At 35.9% G+C, this 27,807-nt stretch overlaps 1 protein-coding gene and 1 long non-coding RNA gene across 2 annotated transcripts; both read left to right on the forward strand.

Moving 5' to 3' along the window:
• The first annotated feature begins 4,804 nt into the window (after positions 1-4,804).
• Positions 4,805-15,937, forward strand: LOC115965575 (zinc finger protein VAR3, chloroplastic). Its single transcript, XM_031084834.1, has 7 exons — positions 4,805-5,260; positions 5,987-6,104; positions 6,275-6,621; positions 11,821-11,937; positions 14,184-14,300; positions 15,175-15,273; positions 15,393-15,937. Exons 1-7 carry the CDS (start codon positions 4,920-4,922, stop codon positions 15,508-15,510), a joined length of 1,257 nt encoding a protein of 418 aa, XP_030940694.1. The 5' UTR covers positions 4,805-4,919; the 3' UTR covers positions 15,511-15,937.
• An 8,242-nt stretch (positions 15,938-24,179) lies between these two features.
• On the forward strand, positions 24,180-26,932 carry LOC115962970. The gene is made up of 3 exons (XR_004085647.1): positions 24,180-24,243; positions 24,442-24,511; positions 26,904-26,932. It is a non-coding gene; the product is annotated as an uncharacterized LOC115962970 (long non-coding RNA).
• Positions 26,933-27,807: the final 875 nt, after the last annotated feature.

The following is a 27,807-nucleotide window of genomic DNA, read 5'->3' on the forward strand; positions in this document are numbered from 1 at the left end:
TGACATCATCAGGAATACCTTTACCAGAAAGAAGAGCTTGTTGACAGGATTCATCTCCATCTTTATGCTCAAGTCCTTGTTTAAGATTATTTTTATCACTTTTAATATCTTTAAAATCATGTTTTAATTCGCTTATCTCTTGTTTAACAATATTAATTTCATGTTGTAAATCATTAACAGTTAGTTCTTTAGATTTCTTTTTATTAAATTTTTCCAAAGTTTTATCCTCTTTACTCTTGGTGAGAACATTGGTTCGAATAACATTGCAGCAAGAACCTCTACTACCAATATCAGAAGAATTATCAATATTTAGTATGTTAAATTTGTTTTTTAAATTACTAGGTTTTCTTTTACAATTTTTACTAAAGTGTCCAGATTTTCCACAGTTAACACGTCTCTTCTTAGCATAGAAATCATTAGGTTTAACAAAATTATTTCTGTACTTTGATTGGTGTTTTAACAATTTTTTATCATTACACCTATTGGTACCAAGTTTTTTAATAGTGCTGAAAATATCTTCATAGGTTAAATTATTATAATCAATAGAATCATTTTTACCCATTAACTCTTGTTTTACCTTATGAGCAAAGATAGGAGGCAGACCGTCAATAAACTTTTCTTTCCAATAAAACTTATGACAGTCTTTTCGGAGCATGACTCTGGAAATGAAAACATCTTGATACCATCTGTATTCAGACATAGTTGGACAACTCAAATTATTTAAATAATCATGAGATGAAATATTTGATGGAGTACCAACAAAGTGTTTGAGAATAGTATAGATCAAGGTATTGACACCATTACAAACAATTCTTTCAAAAATAGGCAAACATTCATCATTCTTTTTGACAGCATGTTTAATAGACTCTCTGGATTCTGCAGTGATATATGAATCCCACCATCTACGAAGAGTACCAAAAAAACCAGTAACAAGCAAGTTAATAATATCAAGTTGACTAAGATCATGGTTATTTTGATAAGCAATACTAACCATAGACATGTGAATCATTTTAGCAATGATTTCCTGTTCAGACAAACCATCAATATTCCATTCATAAGGCTTTTCAATAGAGATAGAAAACTGTGTTTGAAAAGATCTCTCTTCAAACTGCATATCAAGAGGAGTAGGTTTTGAATACCAGTTTTCAGTAAAAGACATGGGTTTGGTAAATCTTTTAATTTCTGGGAAATCATCATCAAAGATTCTTTTAGTAGGAACAGAAGAAACAGTATCAGATTCTGTATTTTCTTCAAAAACAATTTCTTCTTTGGAAATAGTCCGAGCAGCTGAAGTACTTGTAGAAGTACCCTCAGTTTTAATTTTTAAATCAGAAAGCATTTTTTCAACAATTTCAAGAGTCTTGGACTGAGAAGTTTTAAACATAACGTTTTTTCTTTGACTGGGTAAATCAATCAAAGGTTTCTCAATTTTAACATGAACAGATTTTTCAAAAACAGAAACAGATTTTTCAACAATTTTTTCTTCAATACGGTCAAGCTGCTGACTAATAATATGCAAAGATTGATTAGTAAAATTGTTTTGTTCAATAAGACTAACAATAGGAGTTTGATCATCAGCAATTTTGAAAGGAGAGGCCTTCACTTCCTCTTTTGTCACTTCATCTTTCTTAGTAGTTATCAAAATTGAATCAAGAGGAGGATGACTAGACCTAATAATGGTTTTATCAATCTTAACAAAATTTGATTTTTTTATCACATATAAATGTTGTTTTGAAACCTCATTATTTGGAACATAATGGTTTTCAAGAAAATCAAAAAACAAAATATGTTTTTTCAATTGATTCATCATTTCCAACCATTTTCTTTTAACACGGTCTTTATCAGACTGAGCAAAATTATTTTGAAAATATTTTCTCTTGGTTTTGTTTGTTGCAAGCATAAACTCATTGTACAAAGAATCCCAATCAATTTCAAAATCATCATTTAAAACAGTCAAAACACTTAATTGATTTTGGTAAATAGGAGGATTTTCAACAGGAGAATCAAAATCAGATGGAGTAACAGAAACAGTGTCTTCCTCATCTTCATTAGCAGTTTTGCTAAATGGAGTGGAAGTTTCAGGTTTAGTTGAATAGTAAACAGAGCTAATTTGGGATTTATCACTTGAAATACCTTTTAGCTTTAAATCAAAGGATGTTTCCAAATTCTTTTTCAAAAATTCATTGATCTCTCGGTCTCTTTTTGAAATACTTTCAGATCCAGCAAAGGAATGTCTTCCTTCGTTGATCCTCAAAGGTGGATTGTTTTGAAAACTTATTTTAACAATACCATCAAGATATTGTTGAATATGGGTGAGATCAAGTTCATCAAAAATGGGTTTAGCAGGAGGGGTTTCTTGTTCTAACAACCAATCATTAGGAAGTTTAACATCTTGCCATTGAATCATTTTTGGAACTTGGATTTTAGCATCAGGAGTTGAACATTGAATTAACATGGTTTTACCTGAAGGTTCTCTAGGAATCATAGCACAAGGATTCATTTGAGTACCCATTAGTTTATAATAAATGTGGTAGATCAAAGCAAAAGGCTTACTACCCTCTTCCATGTGATAACCAGATGAAGCAATATTCAATGTCAAAGTTTTAACAATATTAGGATCATCCAAAGCAAGAGTAAGATCAGGATAACAGTTAAAATAAACAGGACCATCATACATAGAAGCAATGATCATACCAAGAATGCTATCTTTAAAAATCTTAAATCTAGCATCTCTTAAACACATGAGAACAGAAGCATTAATGCCCTTTCGGGTGAGTGGTTTAATAGTAACTTGAACCATACCAATATGCAAATAACTGAATTTTTTAGTAGCAAGGAAGTCATTAATATTCTTTTTAGTAAACAAACAGCATTTTTCATGAATTCTCGAAATAGAGAAAATTTGTTCAACAGTTCTAACTTTGTAAGCAGAATGAAAAGCACTTTCAACAAAACTAATTTTATAAATAGTTTTAGTATCAACTTTAGGAATGGTCCATTTACGAAAATCAGGGATCAACTCATTATCATCAATAGTGTGATCTTCTTCATTTACAATATCAAGAGGACAACTAGTCCTGGACCTGATAGAGGAGTTGGATCTCCACAACTTATCCATACTATCCTAGGTTCAACACTTAGTTATCATGTTTTTCTTACAACCGTTGCATTTCGTAACACATACCCTAACCAACCTTATACCTCTCATGCCCTATACGCCTTCTCTTGGCTCAAACGGGCCTTACAGCTAGGTTCTAGGACTTCACTTTACGACTAGGGTGGCGCCAACGACGGTAAGAAGGGAACACAACAACGGAATATCAAGCGTTCGGATAGACACGGACAAGAGACAAAGAACACAACAACACTACCACCGGCCAGAAAAGAGTGGCTCTGATACCATAAAGGGGTAGTGTGGATATCCCTTCTCTTCAGCAGTGCGTCCCCTTCCCCCTTTATGGTATCAGAGCCACTCTTTTCTGGCCGGTGGTAGTGTTGTTGTGTTCTTTGTCTCTTGTCCGTGTCTATCCGAACGCTTGATATTCCGTTGTTGTGTTCCCTTCTTACCGTCGTTGGCGCCACCCTAGTCGTAAAGTGAAGTCCTAGAACCTAGCTGTAAGGCCCGTTTGAGCCAAGAGAAGGCGTATAGGGCATGAGAGGTATAAGGTTGGTTAAGGTATGTGTTACGAAATGCAACGGTTGTGAGAAAAACATGATAACTGAGTGTTGAACCTAGGATGGTATGGATAAGTTGTGGAGATCCAACTCCTCTATCAGGTCCAGGACTAGTTTTCCTCCTGATATTGTAAATGAAGAAGATCACACTATTGATGATAATGAGTTGATCCCTGATTTTCGTAAATGGACTATTCCTAAAGTTGATACTAAAACTATTTATAAAACTAGTTTTGTTGAAAGTGCTTTTCATTCTGCTTACAAAGCTAGAACTGTTGAACAAATTTTCTCTATTTCGAGAATTCATGAAAAATGCTGCTTGTTTACTAAAAAGAATATTAATGACTTCCTTGCTGCTAAAAAATTCTATTATTTGCATATTGGTATGGTTCAAGTTGCTATTAAAACGCTTACCCGAAAGGGTATTAATGCTTCTGTTCTCATGTGTTTAAGAGATGCTAGATTTAAGATTTTTAAAGATAGCATTCTTGGTATGATCACTGCTTCTATGTATGATGGTCCTGCTTCTATGTATGATCACTGCTTTTATATATATATAAATATATATATATATATTATAAACAATCTCTTTCTCATTAGGTTTTAGGGATTTGTCATATTTATCCAAAAAATATGTATATATCTATTCTTAAAATCTTAAAATTTATTAAAATTTGTGCAATTTGGTGAAACCACATAGTACAACCATGATGTTTAAGCCAAACTTTTAGGCAAAATTTGCCAAATAATAGATTTTTAGAAAAATTTTTGCTACATAGCATGCAGATGAAACATTTTAGTTAGTTGGACTATTTTTGAAAATCGAGTTTAACAAACTCGAGTTCCAACCCATTCCCTTTTTAGATGAAGTCTGACATGAACCAAAAAAAAAAAAAAAAAAAAGGTGGAACTCGAGTCTAAGAAACTCGAGTTCCATTTAAAAAAAAAAAAAAAAAAAACAGTCTAACTAACTAATTAGTTTCCTCCACATGCTTTTTTGCTAATATTTTTCTTAAAATATGCTTTTCTACAAAAATTTTCCCAACTTTTATTATATATAATAATATAATTGTTTTAAAACTAAAAATATGTGATTAAACACAATAATCAAAGATGCTCTCTAACTTCCAAACGGTGATGAGAAAGGAAGCAGGATATATTTTGTAAAGCCCTGCCTGCGTGTCCATTTATAGTAAAACCCTCACTCACTCTCACAAAACCCCGGCCGCTGATAAGAAAGAGAAATGTCAGTCTCAAAATTCCTACGCTTGGGAACCGCTCTCTCCCTCCATAACCGCTTACCTCTCTCCCCACTCCCACTTCTCTTCCCAAAATCCCTACAGTTCCACCCCCGCTACTGTTCCACCGCCTCCTCCGCTGCCGTCGCCGCCGTCGACAGCACAGAATCTCTATGCTCCCCCGACCCCCACCCGTGGCCCGAATGGGTGACCTTCGTGGACCGCTTGAAGTCCAAGGGTTACTTCACCGAATCCTCCTCCTCTCCAACCGATAGCGTTTACAAGGACATGGGAGTCGTGAGAGACGCTTGCCTTAGCTTCGCTCGTGACCGATACGATGTCTTCAAGTAAAACTTTACTCTTCATTTTTCTCATTTCATTTCATTTTTTTTTTTTTCATTCCCAAAACAATGACTAATTACATAACATGCATGTATAAATAGAGCAAAACAATTAGCAATTAGTGGTTGTAGTAGGTAACTAGTAAGAGAGGAAAAAGGAATTGGGCTAGAGCAGGAGAAAGTAGGTAATTATGCTAAATTCTCGGAAGAAATGGAATGTTGGTTGATATTTGTTTCGCACATTGGGACATGTTAGCTCGTGTATACTTGCTTGTTTTGTAAGCACTTTATTTAAAATAAAGGAAACGAAGTAAAGTTTGTCTACTGAATATATGTTGAAGGATTTCATGAATTTTAATGGCAAAGAACATTGTAGCTTAGTGACATTACCTGTTCTTTGTTATGAGGAGAACTAGGGTTCGAATCCCTCCTCCCCCATTGTTGTAACTATCAAATTATCAAAATATTTCATGGCTCGTAACAATACTACTATTGGGAAAATCTAGTAGGACAATATTAACATAGGTTAGGCAAAACAAATGATGCAGGAGTCTAATGCAATATATGGATTTTGATATTGTGGCGTGGTGACATGGCTCAAGGCCAGCCAAGTCTAAGGGCTAAATTTTATGTGTGCCATGTGGTTATTGAAGCTAAATCCACATAAGCATTGAGCTAGGTTTTATTATTTTAAATAAATCTTTAATTTGACCATCCCTTCTTGTTATGCAGATCATTGTCTGTAGAAGATATTCAAAAAGTTGTTGAGGGTGGATGTCCTAATCTTTACCGGAAAGCTGTTAATTCAGGAAAAAGATTGAGAGCACATGTGCGATTGGATGAAGGGGATGTATGTTATTTCTTTATTTATGATTTCAATTCTATTGTTTAAACTTTTAAGACATATCTCAGAAAACAGAAATGGTTGTACTGTATTGAAAAGTCTGAATTATTTTTCTTTTGCTATATTTTAGAAGACATTTCATTGCCTATGTATCTGACGTGTTTACTTATGTTCAGGTCTGTAGTACTTGCAGTCTGCGGGGATCTTGTGATAGGGCTTATGTGATTTTGAAGGAAACTGAAGCAGATGCCCGAACTGTGGATATAGTGCGTATATTGTTGTTCTATGCCCTAGATTCACTTGTTCTTTCAGGAGGAGAGAAACCTCCTGGTCGACAGACAATTGAATCTTCTGCAAGGAAGTTGCTTTCTGAGTTGATTGAACTGAGTGAAACATCCCCTGATCCTGCACTTCCAAAGCCTGCTGTTAAAGCTTTGAAACAAAAGGATGACTCTTTGGATTTCATGGATGATGTACCGTCACAAGATGTTGAAATGAAGAGAGGGGATTGGATGTGTCCTAAGTAAGTTACATAAAGTTTCTTAATTATGCTTGTGTGTGACCAGTTAACTTGATTCTCTGCTTTTTGCTTAGTTGTTTGAGAAGAGGAGGATATCTCCTCTGCATGTTAGGGAGTCGAAGTAAATGAGTCTTAATGAGAAACTAGCAATCTTATCAGCCTGTGACAGTTAAAACCAAGAAAAGATATTGATATCAAATGATGCTCTCTCTCTAAAAGACTTTTCTGATCGGTCTCTCTCAAATACGTTTTAAGTGCTGCCCCCCATCTTAGCTTAGGAGCCACTTTAAGAGATTGCAAAAAGAGGAGACCTGGATGATTGCAAAAAGAGGAGCCACTTGCATATATCAAATATGCAATTCTGTGATTTCTCCTCTTTTGGATGATTGCAAACTCTTAATTGATCAAATCCCTCAGGTTCGTGTTAAGCACACTTACCGGGAAGCTAACAAATGTGTGGATCGTCTAGCAAAGTTAGGATTGTTTGAATCTATGGATTTTTTTGTTCATTCTTATCCTCCTGTAGAGTTGATCCCTCTGATTGAGGCTGATTCACTGGGTTCTTGCTGTATCAGGCTTTGTCCTGGTCCTTTTTCTTTCAGTTAGTTTAATATACTTCCCTTTAGACCAAAAAAAAAAAATTTATTTACTAGAGAACTAGGATGAACTCCACCTTAAAGTGGAATTGAATGGACTGAGGGATAGGAACAACTATCACATTTGTCTGTTACCAAAAATAAATAAATAAATAAAAGGAAGAAAACTAATTTCTCTGCATTTAATTACTCATGATCACCTTAAACTTCACATTCTATGTTGCAATAAACTAGGAGAGGCCTTGTCTATACCTCCACCCAACTAGATATGTAGGGCATCATGTGATCAGGATTTAAAAAAAAAATTTATTTGTCTTATCTGCATCACAAATAGTAGGTCCCTTTTGTTTCTTTTAATCATATTTGGTGCTTCTATTTGTCCATATTGTAACATGTTGGGTTTAATTTAGAAGCCCAATGTTTTTGTACCTATATAATCACTGCTGAATGTATGGTATTACCTACTGAAAACTCAGGGGCCTGTTCTGTTTGCAAGAAAATGTCAAAGGAGGATTTCTTTTTGTCAACAAATTGACATATGACTGACTTGGATCCTTTATATGAGGAGACCATGAGATTGGTTGTTGGCAGCTGTGCCAACTATGATATTGTGCCATTCCTCTATTATTGGTTCAATTGAACTGGCGTAAGGAGGTTTGGAGAAAAAAACTAATAGTAGCCTTGGATATTATTAAAATTCCTCAACAATGATATGTGACAAAAGCTTCCCAAAATCTAGTTGCGCAAGAATTGGAGCTTTTGTCATCACTGTTTTGATATATTTAAATGCTTTTCTTTAGTTTGACCACATATCAATTAATCATCAACATAAACAACCACGAACAAACTCAAGAAAGATTTGAGTACAGTACCTATGTCATAACCTGCGCATGAAAGTGCTCGGTGCATTAAAGAGTCCAAATGGCATTACTAGCCAATTGTAAAGCTCATCCAGTGTCTTGAATGCAGCTGTCCACCACTCATTCTAATTTGATGGTAACCCCCAAATCTATTTTGGAGAGCACATAGGATCCAATTAACTTATTGAGATTATTTTCTAATTGAGGAATTGGAAATCAATACTTGATTGTGTTCTTTTTAATGACCCTACGATTTATACACATCCTCCATAGTCATCCTTCTTAGATGTAGGCAAGGCAGGGTTAGTACAAGGGCTTTTGCTTTCATGCACTAAACCTTTGGCAATCAACTCCTCGATCTATCTATGTATTCGTCTTCTTGTAGATATGGCATTCTATAAGCAGGTAGATTTAGCAGATCTTCCCTTGGTACTAATCAATAGCATGTTGAATGCTTCTCATTGGTGGCAAAACTTGTGGTAATTCATCACTAACTAGCTCCTTAAAGTCCACTAAGAGCCGTCGAACCTTAAGGGCACAATCATCAAACTCCAAAAGTTGTAATTTGCTTCCCAACTTTGCAAATCAAGGCAGACATTACTCATTTACTCCCATATCTTAACACTCAGCTTCAAACTTTGTAGCAGTCAAGAAGCCATTAGCCTTGTTGTATTGAGGTCCCGTTTGGGTGGGGTGATTATGGGGGGATGCCAAAGGGGGAAATAGTGCACTTGTTTGGTTGGGGGAGTGATTCTGTTTTCTCCCCAAATTGGGGAGAAAGAGGGGCTTAGATGGGAATTTACACATTTGCCTCTTTGCTCCCTCCACATTAGTTTCCTTTTTATTTATTTATTTATTTTTATTTATAAATAATAATAATAATAATAATTATTATTATTATTATTATTATTTAAATGTAATAGGGCACGGGAGTAAATTTATACAAACTCCATTTTTTATTCTTTCATTTTTTTTTTTCAACCAAACAAAAAAGTTTTCCATCCTTACACTTTTCCACCCAAACCACCCCCTAGCCAAACACAAATGAGGGAAAATTAATTCTTTTCTATCCCCTCACTTTTCCATCCTCCACCATTTTCTATTCCCTTGCTTTTCCATCCCCCAACCAAATGAAGCCTAAGTGAATATAGTGACTTATTCCTTGAAAGGATGCAAGGTATAGTTTTTATTACCCCTTCAGATTGAGTAAGTATTGGCTCTAATGTGATGGACCATGACACTGTCAATGAATGGAATCTTTCATACAATTTCATTGCATAATCCGTTACAGAAAATGGTTTTGTAGCTTCTCTTCATGTGCTCCTATGTGCTAATTTTTGGCTTGCCTTGTTGAGCCCATTGCTCTTCATTTTTTTTCCACCATTGAAGCACAGTACCCTACTACCCTTCAATTGAAGCATCACAAATAGCACCTTTCTATCTTCACTCATGGGCTTCTAGTCAAAATACGTCTCTCAACTAGCTTTTTAGTCTACTTGATCCCCTACATGCATCTTTCCAAAAAAACATCAGCATCTTCTATTTTGATTCCCCCATCATTCATTCAAGCAGACATACCAACTAATCCTCCTATCCACCTTGTGCCACATGTACAGGTACAACATCATGGAAGAGGATTTTGTTGGGCTGTGCGGGGCTTGGTTTGTGTTTGATTCAGTTTGTAACCTGATTCTACTTTGACACATGAAGATTTTAAATGGGTGATTTTTAGAGGCTTAGTCCATGGAGTAGAGGCTTGGGCCCCCTTTTTTGGCCCCATTGTTTTAGGGTATATATTTGTTGCTTCAAATTAGACTTTACTGTTGTATTGAAAAACTGTATTGTATAGCCGCCCTTGTATGTTTCTCCATGACATAGTAAAAACGCAGCAACTCCATGGATGTAGGCAAATTGCTGAACTATGTAAATATTGTGTCAAGTAATTGTTTTCTCTTTGTGCAATTTTTCTCAATTTTTTCTTCTCTCACAGGTTTAAAATTAGGTTAAATTCCTAACAGTTTTCCTCTTCTATATCCTCATTCTCTTGACCACCTTCCAGAATATCTTAGGGTTTAATTGCCTATCAAAATCTCCATACAGGCTTTAGCTTGTTTGTGTTGCTAAAGAACTTGTACAACTTGCAAATAAATCTTCAATCATATGCCTCATCTCAACCATCTCTGTTTCTTGGTCTTGATTTCCTCTACCCCATGACCTCTGTGGCAACCCTTAAAGTTGCAATTTTTGACACAAATCTGAATTTTGTAGATCTAGGATCTTTTTCTTTGATAATACTTGATGTGGTGAGGAGAACTTAGGTATAGTGTAGAAGTTCAGTTTAAGAAGAAACTCCAAAAACAAAAAAGATTAAAGCAAAGAAAAGATAATTGGATTGAAGATGGAACAATTAAATATCAATGTCTAGACTCAAAGAGCTCAAGACTTATTTGTATATGAAAGTTCATGAGGTAGATAAGAAAAGTCAAATAAATACAGAATAAAAGTCAAATGCTAACTTCATTAAAAATCAGATGCTAGTTGCATGACCTTTTAGTTTTAAAATGCGAAAGACTTGATACCATATTAAACATAACATTGAGAAATAAAAGATTATCATAACAATCAGCTAACTGAAGAAGCAAACCCTTACTACTGCCCCATAATTTTTTCAGTCTTTATTCTTTGTTTCGGCTCCTTTCATCTGTCAAATCCAACATTTTCCAAGTCATATTCAATTCATTAAATCTAGCATATCCTTATACAATTCTGAGCCATTGACCACTAATCTACCAAACTCTAAGCCCACTAAAGCACAAAGATTCTCTAAATCTGTCCAACATCATGAAGGCAGCTGACTGATATTATTAGACACACACTGCATTTTCCTACCATTTCATTTGTAAATATGACTTTTATTGATGAAAATGGAAATACCTGGAGGGCCCTAATCTCTCCCTTGGCTGGGTTTTGGATTGGTCTTGTTCAAAGACTGTTAACAGCACTAAGCCTTTTTTAATTCCCCATTCCTACATTTATTAAAAAAAAAATCTCCTCAACCCATTCCTTTCATCGCTAAAGCTGATTTTGGATGGGTCACATGGACATTATTTTGATGATATTTCAATATGTGTTGTTACTAGATATCAGTTTATTTACAAAAAGAAAAAAAAAAAGAAGAAAAAAAAAGATATTAGTCTATTTGGATTGGTAAACTGAAGTTGGTTGAGATCATTAGTAATTTTGTCTACTTAATATATAATGGACGTAAATAGAGTGTAGACAACAAGAAATTTGCAAGATAGTTGGTTTTTTTATTGGTTAATTTACTTTGTTATTTTTATGACAAGTGCCTTCCATAAAAAGCGATAGGTCGCATGTTTGAGTCCATGAATTAGCCTCTACAAAACAATTTTGGGGATAAGGCTGCCTTCCATGACCCTCCCACAGAACCTACAAAAGTCGGAGTTTTGTGCACTAGATACGACATTTTATTTTTATTTTTTAACTTTGTAATTTGTCTGTGTGATGAGATCTCTATAGAATGAGCTTTAAAATGATGGGAAAATTTAATGCCTTTGAGAATTGGGCCTTTTTATTGGAAATTTGCTTTGCTATGATGTCAAAAGTTTTTACATTGCATTTCCTTCCTTCCCACTGTGCTTGTAATAACTCATTCCTTGCTTTCCAAAATTTTCAAATATGATTTTACTTGTCCATCAACTGATTCCCTTGCTATCTTGTTGCAGATGCAATTTTATGAACTTCTCCAGGAATAAACAGTGCCGAGAATGCAATGAAGATGGCCCTAAAAAAGTTGGTATGGGTGATGTTGAAATGAAAAAAGGAGATTGGACCTGTTCTCAGTAAGTCCCCTTGTGTGTTATCAGCGGTGTATCATAATTAATGATAAATCTTTAACAAGGAGTTGTATTTACTTTTTATTTTCCTTACAACAAGTGGGGGTGGGAGGATTTGAACCCAAGTTATCCTCATGGGAAGAACTTGGCAATGCCACTTAGGCGCAAAGCTCTTGGCAGTTGTTGAGCTCACTTTTCCAACTATTTTCTGTTGACAATCACCTAATGATGCTATATGCTGTTCTATATGTAGGACTATCTTTAATGTCATGATTTTCTAATTTTGGAATTGTTTAGTTGATGCTGCTGAAAATGCCTTGAACTGTGTGAAAGATTTGCCTGAGATCATTCTCAAGCAGGTTGTTATTGTCATTGCCTTATTATGATTTAGTGGTGTGGATCATAATTTTACCTATTCAAAAAAAGATTTAGTGGTGTGGATACAATGTTCATATTTCAATGGGGATGTGAGGTGTCACATGATGTCTTTCATAAATACTATCATAGAGGCCGGGCTTTTCTTCTGTACCTTTGTGAATGTTCTATATTCAATGTTTCATCTGCCTTCTGGCATTTGGGTGAATGTAGATGCAGCTTGAAGAAAGATTCATGCTGAAAGTGATATTTGGAACCGGGTTTTTATTACCAAAAATTATTTGACTTGCCTTCTGCACTCTTGAAATAAATAAGAGTTGGGTATATTGTAATTCTGGAATAGATGCTTAAAATAGTAGAAATTGAAGTCATTTCAACAGGAGTATGGTATCCAATTTTTGGTTGGGAGAAGTTATTATATTGATTTCATGATGTTGTGGGACTTTTTTTGGACTTATTTCTCTTACATAGGTCTATACTATTTTAGGATGGTAAGTTTGATGTGTAATTCTACCATGTTGAGAGGATCCAATGGTGAACAGCATCAATGCAAGAGTAAATGGTGTAGTAAAGTTTTGAGAAGAGTTGCATTTTTTGTTTTGACAGCTGCTTTGGGAAAATCTTATCAATAAGAGAAATGTTTTGGTGGTTAGAATGGTAAAATTCATTGTCCAATCCTACTATGATGCGTTGAGAGGATCCAACAATAAATTGTTTCCATGGAAGATAGATGGCATGGAAAATTTTGATAGGAGTTGCCGTTTTTGTTTAGGGCTGCTTTGGGAAAAATCTAAACAGTTGATAAGCTAATCACGAGGAGTATCATTTTGGTGGATTGGTGTTTCATATGTAATAGCCAATAATACAATTGATCATCTATTGATTCATTGCACCATTGCTAGAGAGTTATGGTCTTTTATCTTCCCCCGCATTTGGGATATGATGGGTAATGCCAAAAGGATTCTTGAGTTCTACCTTTGTGGAGAGGAATGTTTGGTTGAGATCGTGATAGTTTCATTTGGAATGCAGCTCCTGTTTTCCCTATTTCAACTATTTGGAGAAAGAGGAACTATCACACATTCAATGAGTTTGAGATGATGATAATGGAATTTAAATCTTTCTTTCAAAGATATTTGTGTGAGTGGATACTTGCTTTTGAAGGTATTCCTATTCTATCTATTGTAGATTTGATTAATAAACTTTTGCATATGGCCATGTGTCTTAGGATTCACCCTTTTTCAAATAAAATTTTCCTACATATAAATGTAGGTATGTCAGGCAAAGGTAGTCTGTTGACTATCAGGTACTAACTGTTGATTGGATGGTTTTTATAAGACTTAGTTTATCGTAATTTGTAGCTTTTAATGGTTTTTGGTCTTCTCTTCTCATTCGTTAAAGCAATTATGAATTTTTATACTTCCTTATATGATTTCTTGTTGATAGCTTTTCATAAATTATTGGTTTGACAATAGTTTCAATCAGGCTTAGAACCATGCTTTAATACTTCCACTTTTCTTTTACTTGTCAGTCAATGATTTTCTCACTCTATCACATGCCAATGGATGTTAGTAGATGCAGTATAATATTACACATAAATTTTTGCTCTTATGGTTTTACCTATAAATACGTGGTATAACATATAATGTTTAGTTATCTTTTTTTTTTTTGACAAGATAGTTATCTGATATGGTTTGGCAATTAGTGAAACTTTATTTTTCATGTTTGATATACTACTACCAGTTATGCTGATGATCACTTCTCTCCTGTCCCCTCCCCTGGTTTTCTTTCTCTAGTCCATGCTGTCATCAATTGCTTGACTTTAACGCGTCACATACTTTTCTTGGTAAGCTGACTGATGCCATTGGGATTTGTTACAGATGCGATTTCATGAATTTTTCTAGGAACATACGTTGCCTAAAGTGCAAAGCGGAGGGGCCAAAGAGGGTTAGTTCAGACAAGGTTGAAATGAAAAGAGGAGATTGGAACTGCGAGCAGTATGTTTCCTATATTTCTTTTCTGGCCAATCAAAATAAACTTTTACTTTTCTGGAGAATGAGTGCTAACCTGGCACCTCCTCCCCTTTCAAGTGTTAGGTGGAGGGTGAGGTGGTGGGTGCAAGACCCACCAGATGCATGTAACTTATCAATAAAAAAAATGATATAAACCTCTATCACTACTTAGTGTAGCTCTACTCTCTTAAAGGCTATTAATAGCTTTTTGTGTCATATTTGGTGTTTACAGTTTTGTATTTTCCTTATATGGGTTTCCTTTTTTTGGGTGGGTGGGGGACCTGGGGATTTGGAATTATTTTGATCTGATCAAATCTATTTTGCTGCAAAGTGTTCCAACAAAATGTGCATCAAGCCAAATTAAAGGAGTTATGCATGCATATGTAATGGTCCTGCTCGAACACATTTCTTTGTGCATGCATGTGAAACATCAAGTTTGAATAATAGAAGCTACAAGATGTGGAAGAGATTCCTTTAGTCGCTCTTGAGAAAGTCCTAGTTTACCAAACCTGCTTATAGTATGTCCTCAATTCATCATTTATAAAAGTATTTGTTGTAGACTCTGCTCTTGTGAGCATATTCTGCTTCACATCTTTTTTTATTTATGTAATTATATTATACTTCATTTTTTTTTGTGCAATGAATGATAAATAATAATAACAAAAAATATCAGGCCAGTCTCTACCTTGGTTACTGTAAGAAGTGTTAAGAGGAGGACTGAGAATAATCCAGTCATAGGATTATCATTTTTGATGAGGATTATGATCCATCTACTTTTGGTCATCACCTTTTCTGTTAGGCTAATATATTGTTTCTTTGTGAATTGGTTCTATCCTCATGAATTAGCTTCTTTCTGTAGGTGTGGTTTTATGAACTTTGCTAGTAATAGGAACTGTTTACGCTGCCGAGTGGCACGTCCTAAAAGACAGTTAAACCCTGGAGAATGGGAATGCCCCTCGTGAGTTTCTCTCTCTCTCTCTCTCTCTCTCTCTCTCTCTCTCATGCGCACACACACAGCTCATATCAAATTTCAATATTGACTGAAGAATTTATTAACACATGGGTTGCTTTCTGTAGATGTGATTTCTTGAATTACAGAAAGAACATGGTATGCCTGAAGTGTAATTGTGAACGCCCCAAGGAAGCTGCAGCAGCTTCTGAGTATGAGGAGCAGTTATGGAAGCGGCCTCACTAGTGGTTTTTATCAAAAGGTCAAAGGACTTGGTTTTTGTGTATTTTGCCCAAGACGTGACCTTGGATGCTCATAATATCAGGTTGGTGACCAAAGAGTGCAAAATTAAACTGAAAATATTGATGACCAAAAGTGAGAACAATTAAGCAGAAACTGCTCGTCTCTCATCAAGCTCTGTTTATTATGGTGTTTTTCGGGCTTCCACAATTACTTGATTTTGGTCTCTTACCATTCTGTTAGTTTTGATGTTTCCCCAATTCTGAGAAATTCATTTGTTGGAAGGATTTGGTGGTTGTCAGGTTACTTGAGTAATGTATAGCTTGCGAATGGAAGTAAGCATTGTGTCTGTAGATTCCTGTTGTTTCCATACTGTTAAGGCTCTCTGCTTTCACTAAACATGATCAGTATTCACAAATCATCTGATTTAATAGCGCATGAGTGGTCAATATCCTTATAGCTCAATTGTCACTTAGTTTTTACGACAGAGACGTCTCCGGTTAAAATCTACCTCCCCTCACTTTTGAATTATCAAATAAAATGAAATAATAAAGCATGAGTGATTGGAAGAAAATGTGCGTTAAAAAAATATTTAGAAGATTTAGGTATAGGCTCCTAAAGTTTCTGTCAATATTTGGGCTGCAGAAACAAGGAGCATTGGCTAAGGTAGTTTAAGGGCGTTAACATTCATGGCAGTTGAATTTCCGAGAATCAAAGAGTAATTAAATAAAGGGAAATGCTAACGAGTGCCCTCAGAGCACTGGTTAAGAATCCAGTTAAATAAAGTTTTTATGAGAAAAGAAAAAAAAAAGAATTAATGTTTTGACAGCTTTTTTCATTTCCCATAAAAGTGATGTTAAAATTTTTCTAAAATGAATTGTTAACGAGTGCCCTAAGGGCACTCATTAGCATTACCCTTAAATAAATAATAAAAGAATTATGGTCAAAATGCAAAAAACACCCATGAGGTTTAGGTCCATTGCAAATTGATCCTTGGGGTTTCAATTTTTTCCTTATAACTCCCTCGCGTTTTCATATTTGAAAAGACGGAAATTGACTCTTATATATTGGAAAATTTAATATAATTTTTTTTTTCAATTTTTCCATTCTTTTGTCTACCAAATATATTTAGGAGGATTGTATGACTTTTAATAGCCAAGAGCATTGTAGTTTGGTGATATTACCTGTTTTCTGTTATAAGGAGATTTGGGGTTTTAATCTCCCTTCCCCTGTTGTGGTAATTATCGAATTATCAAAAAAGAAAAAGAATCATGATTCATAATAATCCTATTAGGACAATATAAAGCAGTTTAGCCAAAACACATGTTGCTTCAAAAAGTGAAGCTCTTGGTAATATGAGTCCTCGATGATGAAGAGTCTAATGCAATTTAATGCAATATTGGATGATGAGAATATGGCATGGTGACATGGCACAAGACTAGCCAAGTCTAAGAGCTAAATTTCGCATGTGCCATATGGTTATTGACTTATTGTAGCCAAATCCACATAAGCATTGAGTTGGGATTTTTTATTTCTTTAATTCAAGAGTTTGGTTCATCTCCAGCACTTTTTAAAAAAAAAATCTCCTTTTGTTTTAATGAGAGATTGCTACATTAGTCACTAACTAAATAAAATGTAGGGATTAAAATCCATTACCACTTGTTATTGTACATTTGTTGAGGTCTAAAAAGGATCATAGTGAAGGAGACCCAAAAGAATGAGTCAGGCCCAAAAGGAAAAATCAAGCTAAGCCCCAAAGTAGCAGATGCAGGAGACCCATGAAGGAATAAAAAGGCCCAGGGGATCTTGAAGCCCAGACAAAGAAGCATCCAAAAAAAAAAAAAAGAACCACGGTAAGAGATAAGAAGTAAGGATCCTTAGGAACCATCAAGAGGCGCGGATCTCTTCAGGCACAAAGACAAAGGAAGACTAGGATAGCTCGAAAGAAAAAGACAAAAGAAGAAAATAAGAAACAAAAGCAAAAGAACACAAGCGCCAGTAGAACCCAGCGACCTCTCATGGCACAGACAGAAAAAAACCTCGGGGAACCAGAACAGGGAAGCACAAAAGAAAGAATGATAACAAGCGGCTTTCAAGTTAGCAGAAAAGGATTCCGCCTAGATGGGAAAGAAAAGGGAAAGTGGAAACTGCCAAAAACGGGGATGTCGAGAAGGGCATACCTCAGCACATCCCAAAGAAGATGGCCAACCAGGAACTTTCAAAAGAATCAGAGCTGAAAGAAGGAAAGAATGAGAAAAACGGGCAATGGGACTTACCGAGTGATAGGAACAGGACGTGCTCTGTTTGCAAAAAGGTAAAACAGCCCGGGAAGACCAGAACTCCATTATAAAAGGAAGGGATGGGTTGCGAAGAAAAGGGCAGCAAAAAAAAAAGAGAGAAACACAAAAAAGAAGAGATTTTCTAGAAAAACTATAAGTAAATCTGTGGTGAAGAGAAAGAAAAACATCAAGGGAAAACAAATATTGCTTCCCGGTATCCTGTAAAAGCCACTATTGCATATACTCGGATTCAAAGAGAATCAAATTTTGAAAGTTTTGAAGGCTGAAATAGTCACTCAAGACTGTAATTTTTGAGCTTGATTGAACCTTGTATCACGTTCTAGTGAGCTTTCTGTAACTTAATAGATAATGTATTAATGAAATATGCCTCATTAATCCCAGGATCCCCTTAGCATTAATTTTGTATTACTTTGTTAATCCTGCTTCTTTCCTTTTGAATTTACCTCGTTGTTTTTTGGCATTCTTCAATACGAATATCCTTGCTTGTCATTTTTTTTTTTATTGTCAGGAGCATCCCCTGTATATTACTTGATTCTTAAACAGCTTGTTAGCTGCGGTGAGTCAATGCCCGGTTCACCAAAAATCTTTTATTTAGGCCCGGGATCCTTGGGCCTGAGTGTCACAGAAAAAAGGCACTCTCACAATATTTAAAACAAAAGGTCATGTCTAATTAAAAATGTACTAGAGGTATGTTAAACTCATAATTCAACATCACCGTTTATTATTCAAATCAATGTCTATATATGATATTCAAACAGTTATTAAGGGTGGATATCCGAATCTTTACCAAAAAGCTGTTAATTTAGGAAAAAGATTGAGAGCCTATGCGTGATTGGATGAAGGGGATGTTATTGGATGGAGGGAGACTTGGACAAGGGGGGGGGGGGGGAGAATGGCCCCCTAATATATATATATATTTTAAATATTAATATATATAGGTAGCTGTTAATTTAGGAAAAAGATTGAGAGCCTATGCGTGATTGGATGAAGGGGATGTTATTGGATGGAGGGAGACTTGGACCGGGGGGGGGGGGGGGGGGGGAGAATGGCCCCCCTAATATATATATATTTTTAAATATTAATATATATAGGTACCAATTTTAGTAATTTTGTTCTATAAAATTGCACTTTGCCTCCCTTTACAATATCATTGATTCTTTTAAGAGTACTATTATAGCTACAAACTTTTTTACAATATTTTTACAAATTGTTGAGGTAGTAAATTCTTATCGGTATGCATCTGGACCCATCACTTACATCACATTTTTACTCACTAATAACCACTTACTACATTAACAATTTGTAAAAAAGTTTGCAATTTTAGTATTTTCCTCCTTTTAAAGGCTAGATCTAAGATCTAAAACAAAATAAACAAGTCCAAAAAATAACCCAACAACAAAAATTACCAATAATATAGCTAAAAACAATTAAGTTCAATTAACCAATTTTACCAAAAACAAACAACCTGGCTTTTTAACAAATTTTAAACCAAATAATTTTGTTCATACCTAGACGCACACATAAAAAACATAAAAATAAAAAAATAAAAAACTATTAGTTGTTAAGTAACAGAGCCAGAGGCTAGAGTTGCTGCACGTAACCAACAGTAAAACCGCCCCCTCTAACCTCAAGTCTTAGCTCCGTCCCTAGGGATAAATGTTATTTCATAATTTATGATTTCAATTATTTAAATTTATCAATCTATTGTTTAAACTTTAAACTTTAAGATAAGACATATCTCAAAAAACATAATTGAATGTATTGAAAATGTTGAATTCTTTTTCTTTATGATATTTATTAGATCCATGACTTTATTTATCTATAATATTATTTAAGAGACTTCCCTTGTTTGGGATTCTCAATTTAGATGCTCAAAATACCTTCAAATTCATCAGTTTCTAAGGCTTAAATCATAAGGTTAAACATGTAAAATTAGTAATTTAAAAACTTCTAATTATTAGCTAAATTAAAAAAAAAAAAACAGTTTTTTCTCCCACCTCCACATTTCTCTCTCACATTTGTTGTCAAATACTAATTCAACTTCTTCTTTTTGAAAAAAATATAAAAAATAAAACTGCATTTTTCCCCCCACAAACGTCCCTTTTTTTATTATCACTAACTTTTTTTTTTTCCACCTCCACATTTCTCTCTCCCATTAGTAGTTAAGTATTAACACAACTTGTTCTTAAAAAAAAAACAAATTGCTATGAGTAAAACGTATAAACTCAAAAAGTAAAAAGCCTCACCACACATGCGAAGCGCATATGATGAAGCTAGTATTTATAATCAACATGTTGATTACTTGATTTACATGATTAGATCCATACATGTTAAATTATGGTTTTCATGTAAGATTTCATGCTAACCCATACTTACCCATTTTCCATCTCTTGAATAAAACTTGCAATGTTTCTTTGATTGACATGATTAAGTAATCTTGGTAATATATAAATCACTCCATGGTAATTTAAGCATGTAGTTAAGTCTCCTTATTCCATGAAATGGTGAATATTTTTTTTTTTTTTTGAGAATCCGGCCAAAGAAGGGCCAACTATTTAATTGCTGAAGCGTCAGAAACATACAACTTGAAAATGTCAGGGGGGACATGACCCTTCCAGACTAAAATAGGAAAAGATCTTTTTGCTCTCCGGGCTAGGGCATGTGCTAGAGCGTTGCCTTGACGACGCGTGTGAGAGAAAGAAAAAGATTGTAAAGAGTAAACTGAAGACATAATGTCTTTAATCAAATGACCCACAGAAGGGTGGTGAAAGGACTGGTATTTTATTGCCAGAATTGATTCCTCCGAGTCACCTTCAAAGATCGAACTATGCAAGCCGTTTTCTTGGAGGAAGCTTACTGCTCTTCGGGCAGCCAGTGTTTCTAGAGCAACAATGGAGGATGGCAAGGGAATGATCTCAGACATTGCTGCCAGCACTTCACCCAAAGAGTTTCGGATCACTACACCTATGCCGGCTGCTCCTAGTTCTTCAAAAATGGCTCCGTCGAAATTTGTTTTCACCGTGCTCGGATCAGGTGGCTTCCAGATGACCTTCTTTTGTGGCTGCTATAAGATGGGCTTGGCATGAAGATGTTGGTACTCTTGGAGGTACTGCTGTGCTAAATCAGTGGTTTTTTCCAAAGGTGCCACGGGTTCCTTAACTCGGATTTTGTTCCGCCTACACCAAATAAACCAGCAGATTGTGATAAACGCATCTGATCCTTGGGGATTTCGTAGAGATAACCTGAAAACATCAGCAAACGTTAGGAAAGAGGTTGTTGCGGCCTGTAAATCCGTGAAGAGTGTTCCCCAGGCTGGTTTAATTTTTTCACAGCCCCACAGTGCATGAGATACCGATTCAGGTTCCTTGTTGCAGCTGGAACAGATTGGCGTCTGCACTACCCTGCGCTTCACCAAGTTTTCCATTGTAGGAAGAGAGTCCGTACAAGCTCTCCATGCAAAGGTTTTGATTTTGTTTGGCACCTTCAACCTCCACAGGCCAGCCCAGAATTTTTTATTCTCCCCAGATTCTTAAGCCGAAGCAGCATCCACCTTCTCCATATCACAAATAAGTTGATACCCTGTCTTAACTGAGTATTTTCCATCCTTTGTCTTTCGCCAAATGAGTATATCTTCCTGAGGAGTTAAGCAAATAGGGATTGACTTGATTCTCTGTGCTTCAAAAGGTAGGAAGCAAAAATCTATGAGCTGCATATTCCACCAACCCGAATTACAATCAATGAGATCAGCGCCCGTGCATCAGTAGGCAGAACCGAAACAGAGGAGATGACCTTTCCCGGTCCATCTCCGGGCAGCCAGCTATCTTGGTAGACTCGGATATTGAGACCATTGCCCAATCTCCATTTAGCACCTGCAAGAATTACTTTGCGAGCACTAAGGATGCTTCGCCAAGCATAGGAACCTGACTTCCAATTGAGCGGAAAATATATCACCATTTGGAAAGAATTTTGCCTTGAAGACTTTGTAGAAAAGGGACTCTTTGTCATGGATTAATCTCCATACTTGTTTGGCGAGCATTGCTTCATTGAATATCCTTAGGTCTTTGAAGTTCAAACCACCTTCATTTTTTGGCAAACAAAGGGTCTCCCACTTCTTCCAATGTATCTTCCTCTTATCGCCCCTCTGACCCCAATAAAATTTCTATATCATAACCTCTATATCATGGCACAATCCCAAAGGTAGTTTAAAGCAACTCATTGCAAAAGTTGGGATGGCCTGGACAATGGCCTTAAGTAGGACTTCCCTTCCCGCTTGCGATAAAAGTTTTTCCTTCCATCCTTGTAGCTTGCCCCAAATCCTCTCCTTGATGTAATTCAAACTTTCCTTTTTTTTCCTCCCCACCACCGCTGGAAGACCCAAATATTTTTCATACTCTTTGATTTCAGGAACCCCTAGGAAATTTTTCAAAGCAAGTTTGGTGTCATTGGAGACTGACTTACCAAAAAATAAAGTTGTCTTCAAGCTATTGATTTTCTGCCCCGAAGCTAATTCATATTGGGACAAGACCGTTTGAAGTGCCTTCACATCCCCCATCTTCGCCCTACAGAAAATCAGGCTATCATCGGCAAAAAAAAAGATGAGAGATTTGTGGGCCATTCTTGCATAGAGAAAAGCCTCTAAGCTTACCTGAAGCAACAATTTTTTTGATAAGTCCATTCAGGCCTTCATAACAAATCAAGAAGAAGTAGGGTGATAAAGGATCCCCTTGACGAATCCCCCTTGTTGGTTGGATTTTGCCACGTGGTTCACCATTTATGAGGATTGAATAAGAAACTGTTTTAACGGTCTCCATCACCAAACCTACCCATTTAGCATGAAAACCCATCTTCAACATCAATTGCTCAAGAAAGAGCCACTCCACCCTATCATAGGCCTTACTCATATCCAACTTCATCGCCATAAATCCCTCCTTGCCCCTTTTTATTGTTTTCATGTGATGTAAAGTCTCAAAAGCCACCAAAATGTTATCCGAGATAGCTTTGTCAGGTTGGAAAGCACTCTGGGATTCTGATATAACATGTGGTAGAAGACTTTTCAGCCTATTAGCTAAAACTTTGGAAATAAGCTTATAAAGAACATTACAAAGAGCAATAGATCTAAATTCAGAAACTCTTTCAGGACTTTTAACTTTTGGAATGAGAGTAATATAAGTATGATTGATACTAGTTGGGATAGTACCTGCATTTAGACAAGATAATACTGCACATGCAACATCGTCACCAATGGACTTCCAATAGTGTTGATAAAAGATGGAAGGCATACCGTCCGGGCCTGGAGCTTTTAGGGAAGCCATTTGTTTTAGGGCAATGTCAACTTCTTGTCTCGTAAAAACTTTGACTAAACTCGCATTCATTGTATCAGTCACTATTCGAGGGATTGTATCAAGGACAACCTCAATCTGGCTCGGATTTGAGGATGAGAAAAGCGTTCCGAAATACTCCGTAAACAGGCCACCAATTTGATCATCACCTACACACCATTCCCCATTTGAATTCCTTAACCGTTTGACACTGTTTCTTTTGAATCTTTGGGAGGCTTTTCCATGAAAGAAGCTTGTATTTTGGTCGCCTTCCTTCAACCAATGTTGTTTTGAGCGCTGTTGCCATAGCTTTTCTTCTCTAGACAAAAGGTCTCTTAATTCAGCCCTTAGACAATGCACTCGGTCAGCACAAGCCCCACGGATAGCCTGCTTTTCAGCTTCCTCAATTTCCTTTTTTTTATCCCTTACGGCCGGCGAAAATGGCCAACTAGCCTTAAAAACGAAACTATCTAGTTAGTAGGCTCTCTTTAGAAACATATTTTGTATATAGCATCTCGAGTCTTAAAGACTCAATTTTGGGCTTCAAAATCGAGTCTTTAAGGCTCGGTTTGTATGCTTCGACCACGTCTGATGTGGCAGAGTTGCCATCTGGCATTGACATGGAAATCGAGTCTCTTAGACTCAATTTCCACGTGTATGCCCCTGGAAATCGAGTCTTAGAGACTCGGTTTCCAATTGGGGTTTTTCAAAATTAACGTCTTCGTCTCTATTGCATTTGTCTCACTTTCACTCACACTCACACTCACACCCTCTCACTCTCACACAAACCAGAGCACTCTCACTTTCTCACCCTCACTCTTACATTTTCATTTCCCACACTCACAAAACTCTCTCATTTTCTCTCTATCTCTCACACGGCCTCTCACATTCACACACGCTCACACACACACAGAACCCCTAGGTTAACATCTAGGTTATTTATTTAATTTTCAGTTTTGATTTTTGTGAAATTTGGGTTTGGATTTTGTGGTAGATACTTTATTTAATTTTTATTTTATGATTTTTATGAAATTTGGGTTTGGATTTGGTGAGTGCAGATGACATTCAACTCTCTTTGGCTGAAGTCAAACTTGCTTGGTTACCCATTCCGATTTTGCTTGGTAAGTTATTTATTTGATTTTTTGTTTTGATTATTGTGAAATTTTGGGTTTGGATTTGGATACTTAACATTTAGGTTATTTATTTAATTTTCAATTTTGATTTTTGTGAAATTTGGGTTTGGATTTTGTGGTAGATACTTTATTTAATTTTTATTTTATGATTTTTATGAAATTTGGGTTTGGATTTGGTGAGTGTAGATGACATTCTTGCTTGGATAGTGCATATTGTTGCTGCCATCCTTAAGACTTTCCAAATTTCTGGCTTCAGGTTAGATTGTTATTGTTGATTAGGATTATAGCTTTTAGGAGAGAATTGTATATCTCATTAGGCCCATTTGCTTGTCTATTAGGAGCTTAGAACTTACAAGTTTATATGAAATAGTTTTCTCATATATTTAAATGTTATAGTACCATTACAAATTACTAAATTATATGCATATAAAAAAGCACTTAGTAGTTTGCTATTGAAGAAACAAATTACATAGTCTTTTTTCAGTTATGTATTTTGGTTGATTGGTTATGATTTAGGTTTTTCGGTTATGAATGGTTTTGTTTAATTAGTTTAAATAGAGGGATTAGATTTAGTTTTGATTAAGGGATTTTGGTTAGAAGTTTTGTTTACGTTAGCTGGCTTGGCATAAATTGGTTTTAGGTATCTACAATCGATTTTGCATATTTGGGTGGCTTTGATTCGGTGAACAAAGCACATAGAACTTACGGCTTTAAGCTACGGGTGCTTTTGAACTCTAGGAACCAAATGCCTCTTTGAAAACAAAACCTAAACCCTATTCAATTATTGAGGGGAATTTAAACGCTGGTTTTCCTTATAAAAGAGATCAGGAAATGTCACTAAATTACAAGATTCTTGGCCCATTTAAACTGATTCTAAAGCAGAATTGGACAACAATATCTCTAGAAAGTTTAGATGTTCAAACAAGCATATCTCATCCAATTTAGTCTGATTTAGAACTGGGTTCTAAGTTGGCTATGGAAAAGTCAACAAATTTTTTTCTTGGTCATTAATATTAGTATAAAACACAAATAATGTGTCACATCATATTATTTTTCAAGTATAAGCATGATTTGTCAATTATCACCAAAGTTGTATCAACACCACTTTAAATGCTATCTTTACTAGCATTGTCAACTTGTCATTAGAATCTGGCTTATTAGCCACTTCTTTTTTGTTTCTTTTTTTATTTTTTTCTCCCCTTCTTATTTTTTTTTTTTTGTTTTTGATCAGTCATTAGCTACTTTACAATTTGTCTACATCGGCATTCCTCTTTTACCAAACTTTTGCATAAGATTTCTCATTCCGAAGGGATAAAATAAAATAAAATAGAGAAAAGTCAAAATATCCTCCATTTAAGATTATGTCTTACTGCTTTACCACTATTAAAACTTAAATTATCATTAAAAATAACCCAATTGATGGGTTTCCAAGAGATTTTAAGAAAAAGTACAAAGAACAGTGGGCAATTTATTATGCCATAATGCTGTATGAAGAAAGCAACTAGTCTTTGTTGAGCAGATAATAACTGCTTGTTTGAGGAATTGGTTTTCTATTTGATGGTAACTGCCAGGTTGGCTCCCTCTCAGACAAGCAGTTAAATAAAGAACATCAGTTACTGAAACCATAAGATCTTTAAAAAAGGAATAATTGAACTTCAAACTAAAAGTTGCTACAAAGGTACTGTGTCAATGTTTTTTTGATACATTTTAAGTTGGGAGTGGGGATTTAAACCCTAGATGTCTCTGTTGGAAACACCAAGCAATGCCATTGAACTATAAGGCTTCTTGGCAAAAGTAGTGAATCAAAGTTAAATTATTATTAAATAAAATGCATTACTATAGCCGCAATATACCTTGTCAAGGTCCTTAACAATTTTAGCCTCTGGTGAAGAATTCTCCTCATATTCCAACCACAACTCACCTATTTCTTGGGCTGCAATTTATAAATAGGAAGTCAAAAATTGTCAAACAACTAATTACTTTCAGGTAGAGGAATGACAAATTCATTTTCCTCACATTGACAACAACACGTGCGCACACATAGAGTTAGTGAATAAAGTACCTCTTGACCCTCCACCAAGTAATTTGCACATGTGGTCTAATGCTTCTCGTTCTTGTCGACTCTTCTCTTCCTTTGAAATCCCATCTGAAGGTGTAATGTCCCCAACAATGGCTATTCAAAAAAAATTTCACAAGGTAAAAATAACTTTTAATCGTTCACCAAGAGAATTTACTAAAGAAAAGCACAAATAAGTAGAGATTATACAATGATCCTCATAAATCACGACTAATAGAACTTTTAAACATTTAAGGTCACATAATTGTAGTGTACTTGTAAAAGGATTAGTTCAATCTGCTGCAATATCATATGGATCCAATCCACTTACGTGTGGCTTTGGACCATTATTCAATATAGGAAAAAAAATGGGAAGGTTATGAACACCTAAGTGTTCTCATTGGAGTATAGTAATTCTAGTTAGACCTAAGTGATCTCATTGAGATTCTAATCAGCAAGTTTATATAGCTAGTAAAATATTAAATTATCATATTTTTGTTTTATTTAGCTTAGAAAAAACTTTTGCACCATCATATCTATGTTTGCTTGCAATGTCAATATTACGTGCTAATTGCTTATCATTCTTGTGCAGTATGGATGCTGCAAATGCTGGACGGATTGAACATACACGGCCTGGCCCTATTGACGATTCGGTGTTAAAGTTGCAGCCCACCCATCGGTCAAAAGCTATTTGGAATGGGCAGGTACAATACAGCAGTAAATATTTATGTAAAATGTACACGCATTTAATTCATACAATATACATGCAGACGTTTGTCATATGTTAATCCAATGATCCGTTTTGTGCAGGATCCAGGGGCCCTTACTTGTCGTGGCTGTACTGAAGAGTTCTCCAACCGAGAGACAATGGTAGACGATCGAGTTGTTGACATCATTAAGGCATTGGGCTTGGAGGGACTGCTGAGGCAGCCGGGTAGAGAGCTTGACCACGGCCTAATTACAGCCTTAGTGGAGCGATGGCGGCCCGAGACTCACACCTTCCACATGCCACATGGTGAAATGACCATTACATTACAGGATGTGGAGGTGATTCTCGGGCTTCCTATCGATGGTGACGCTGTAACAGGGAGCACACAGAAAACTTGGACGACTGTGTGCGAGGAGTTCCTTGGCTTTCAACCTATAACTCAAGACCAGCATAAGGAACTTCATGGCCAAAGGATCCTCATCAAACGGCTTTTGGAGCAAGTTGCTAATCCATTGCCGCCTAATACCGAAGAGGATGAGCTGCATAAGTACGCACGATGCTATATCCTAGCGCTACTGGGGGACACAATATTCATGGACAAATCTGGCGATAGGGTGCATCTAATGTGGGTGCAGCAGTTGGAAGACCTTCGCAACCCACGAAGGTACAGTTGGGGGAGTGCTTGCCTTGCATGGTTGTACCGAGAGCTATGCAGGGCAAGCCATAAGGAAACCAGTCAAATCGGTGGATGCTTACTGTTGGTGCAGTATTGGGTATGGGCCAGGTT

This window comes from Quercus lobata, chromosome 10, assembly GCF_001633185.2.
Source record: "Quercus lobata isolate SW786 chromosome 10, ValleyOak3.0 Primary Assembly, whole genome shotgun sequence".
NCBI lineage: Eukaryota > Viridiplantae > Streptophyta > Magnoliopsida > Fagales > Fagaceae > Quercus > Quercus lobata.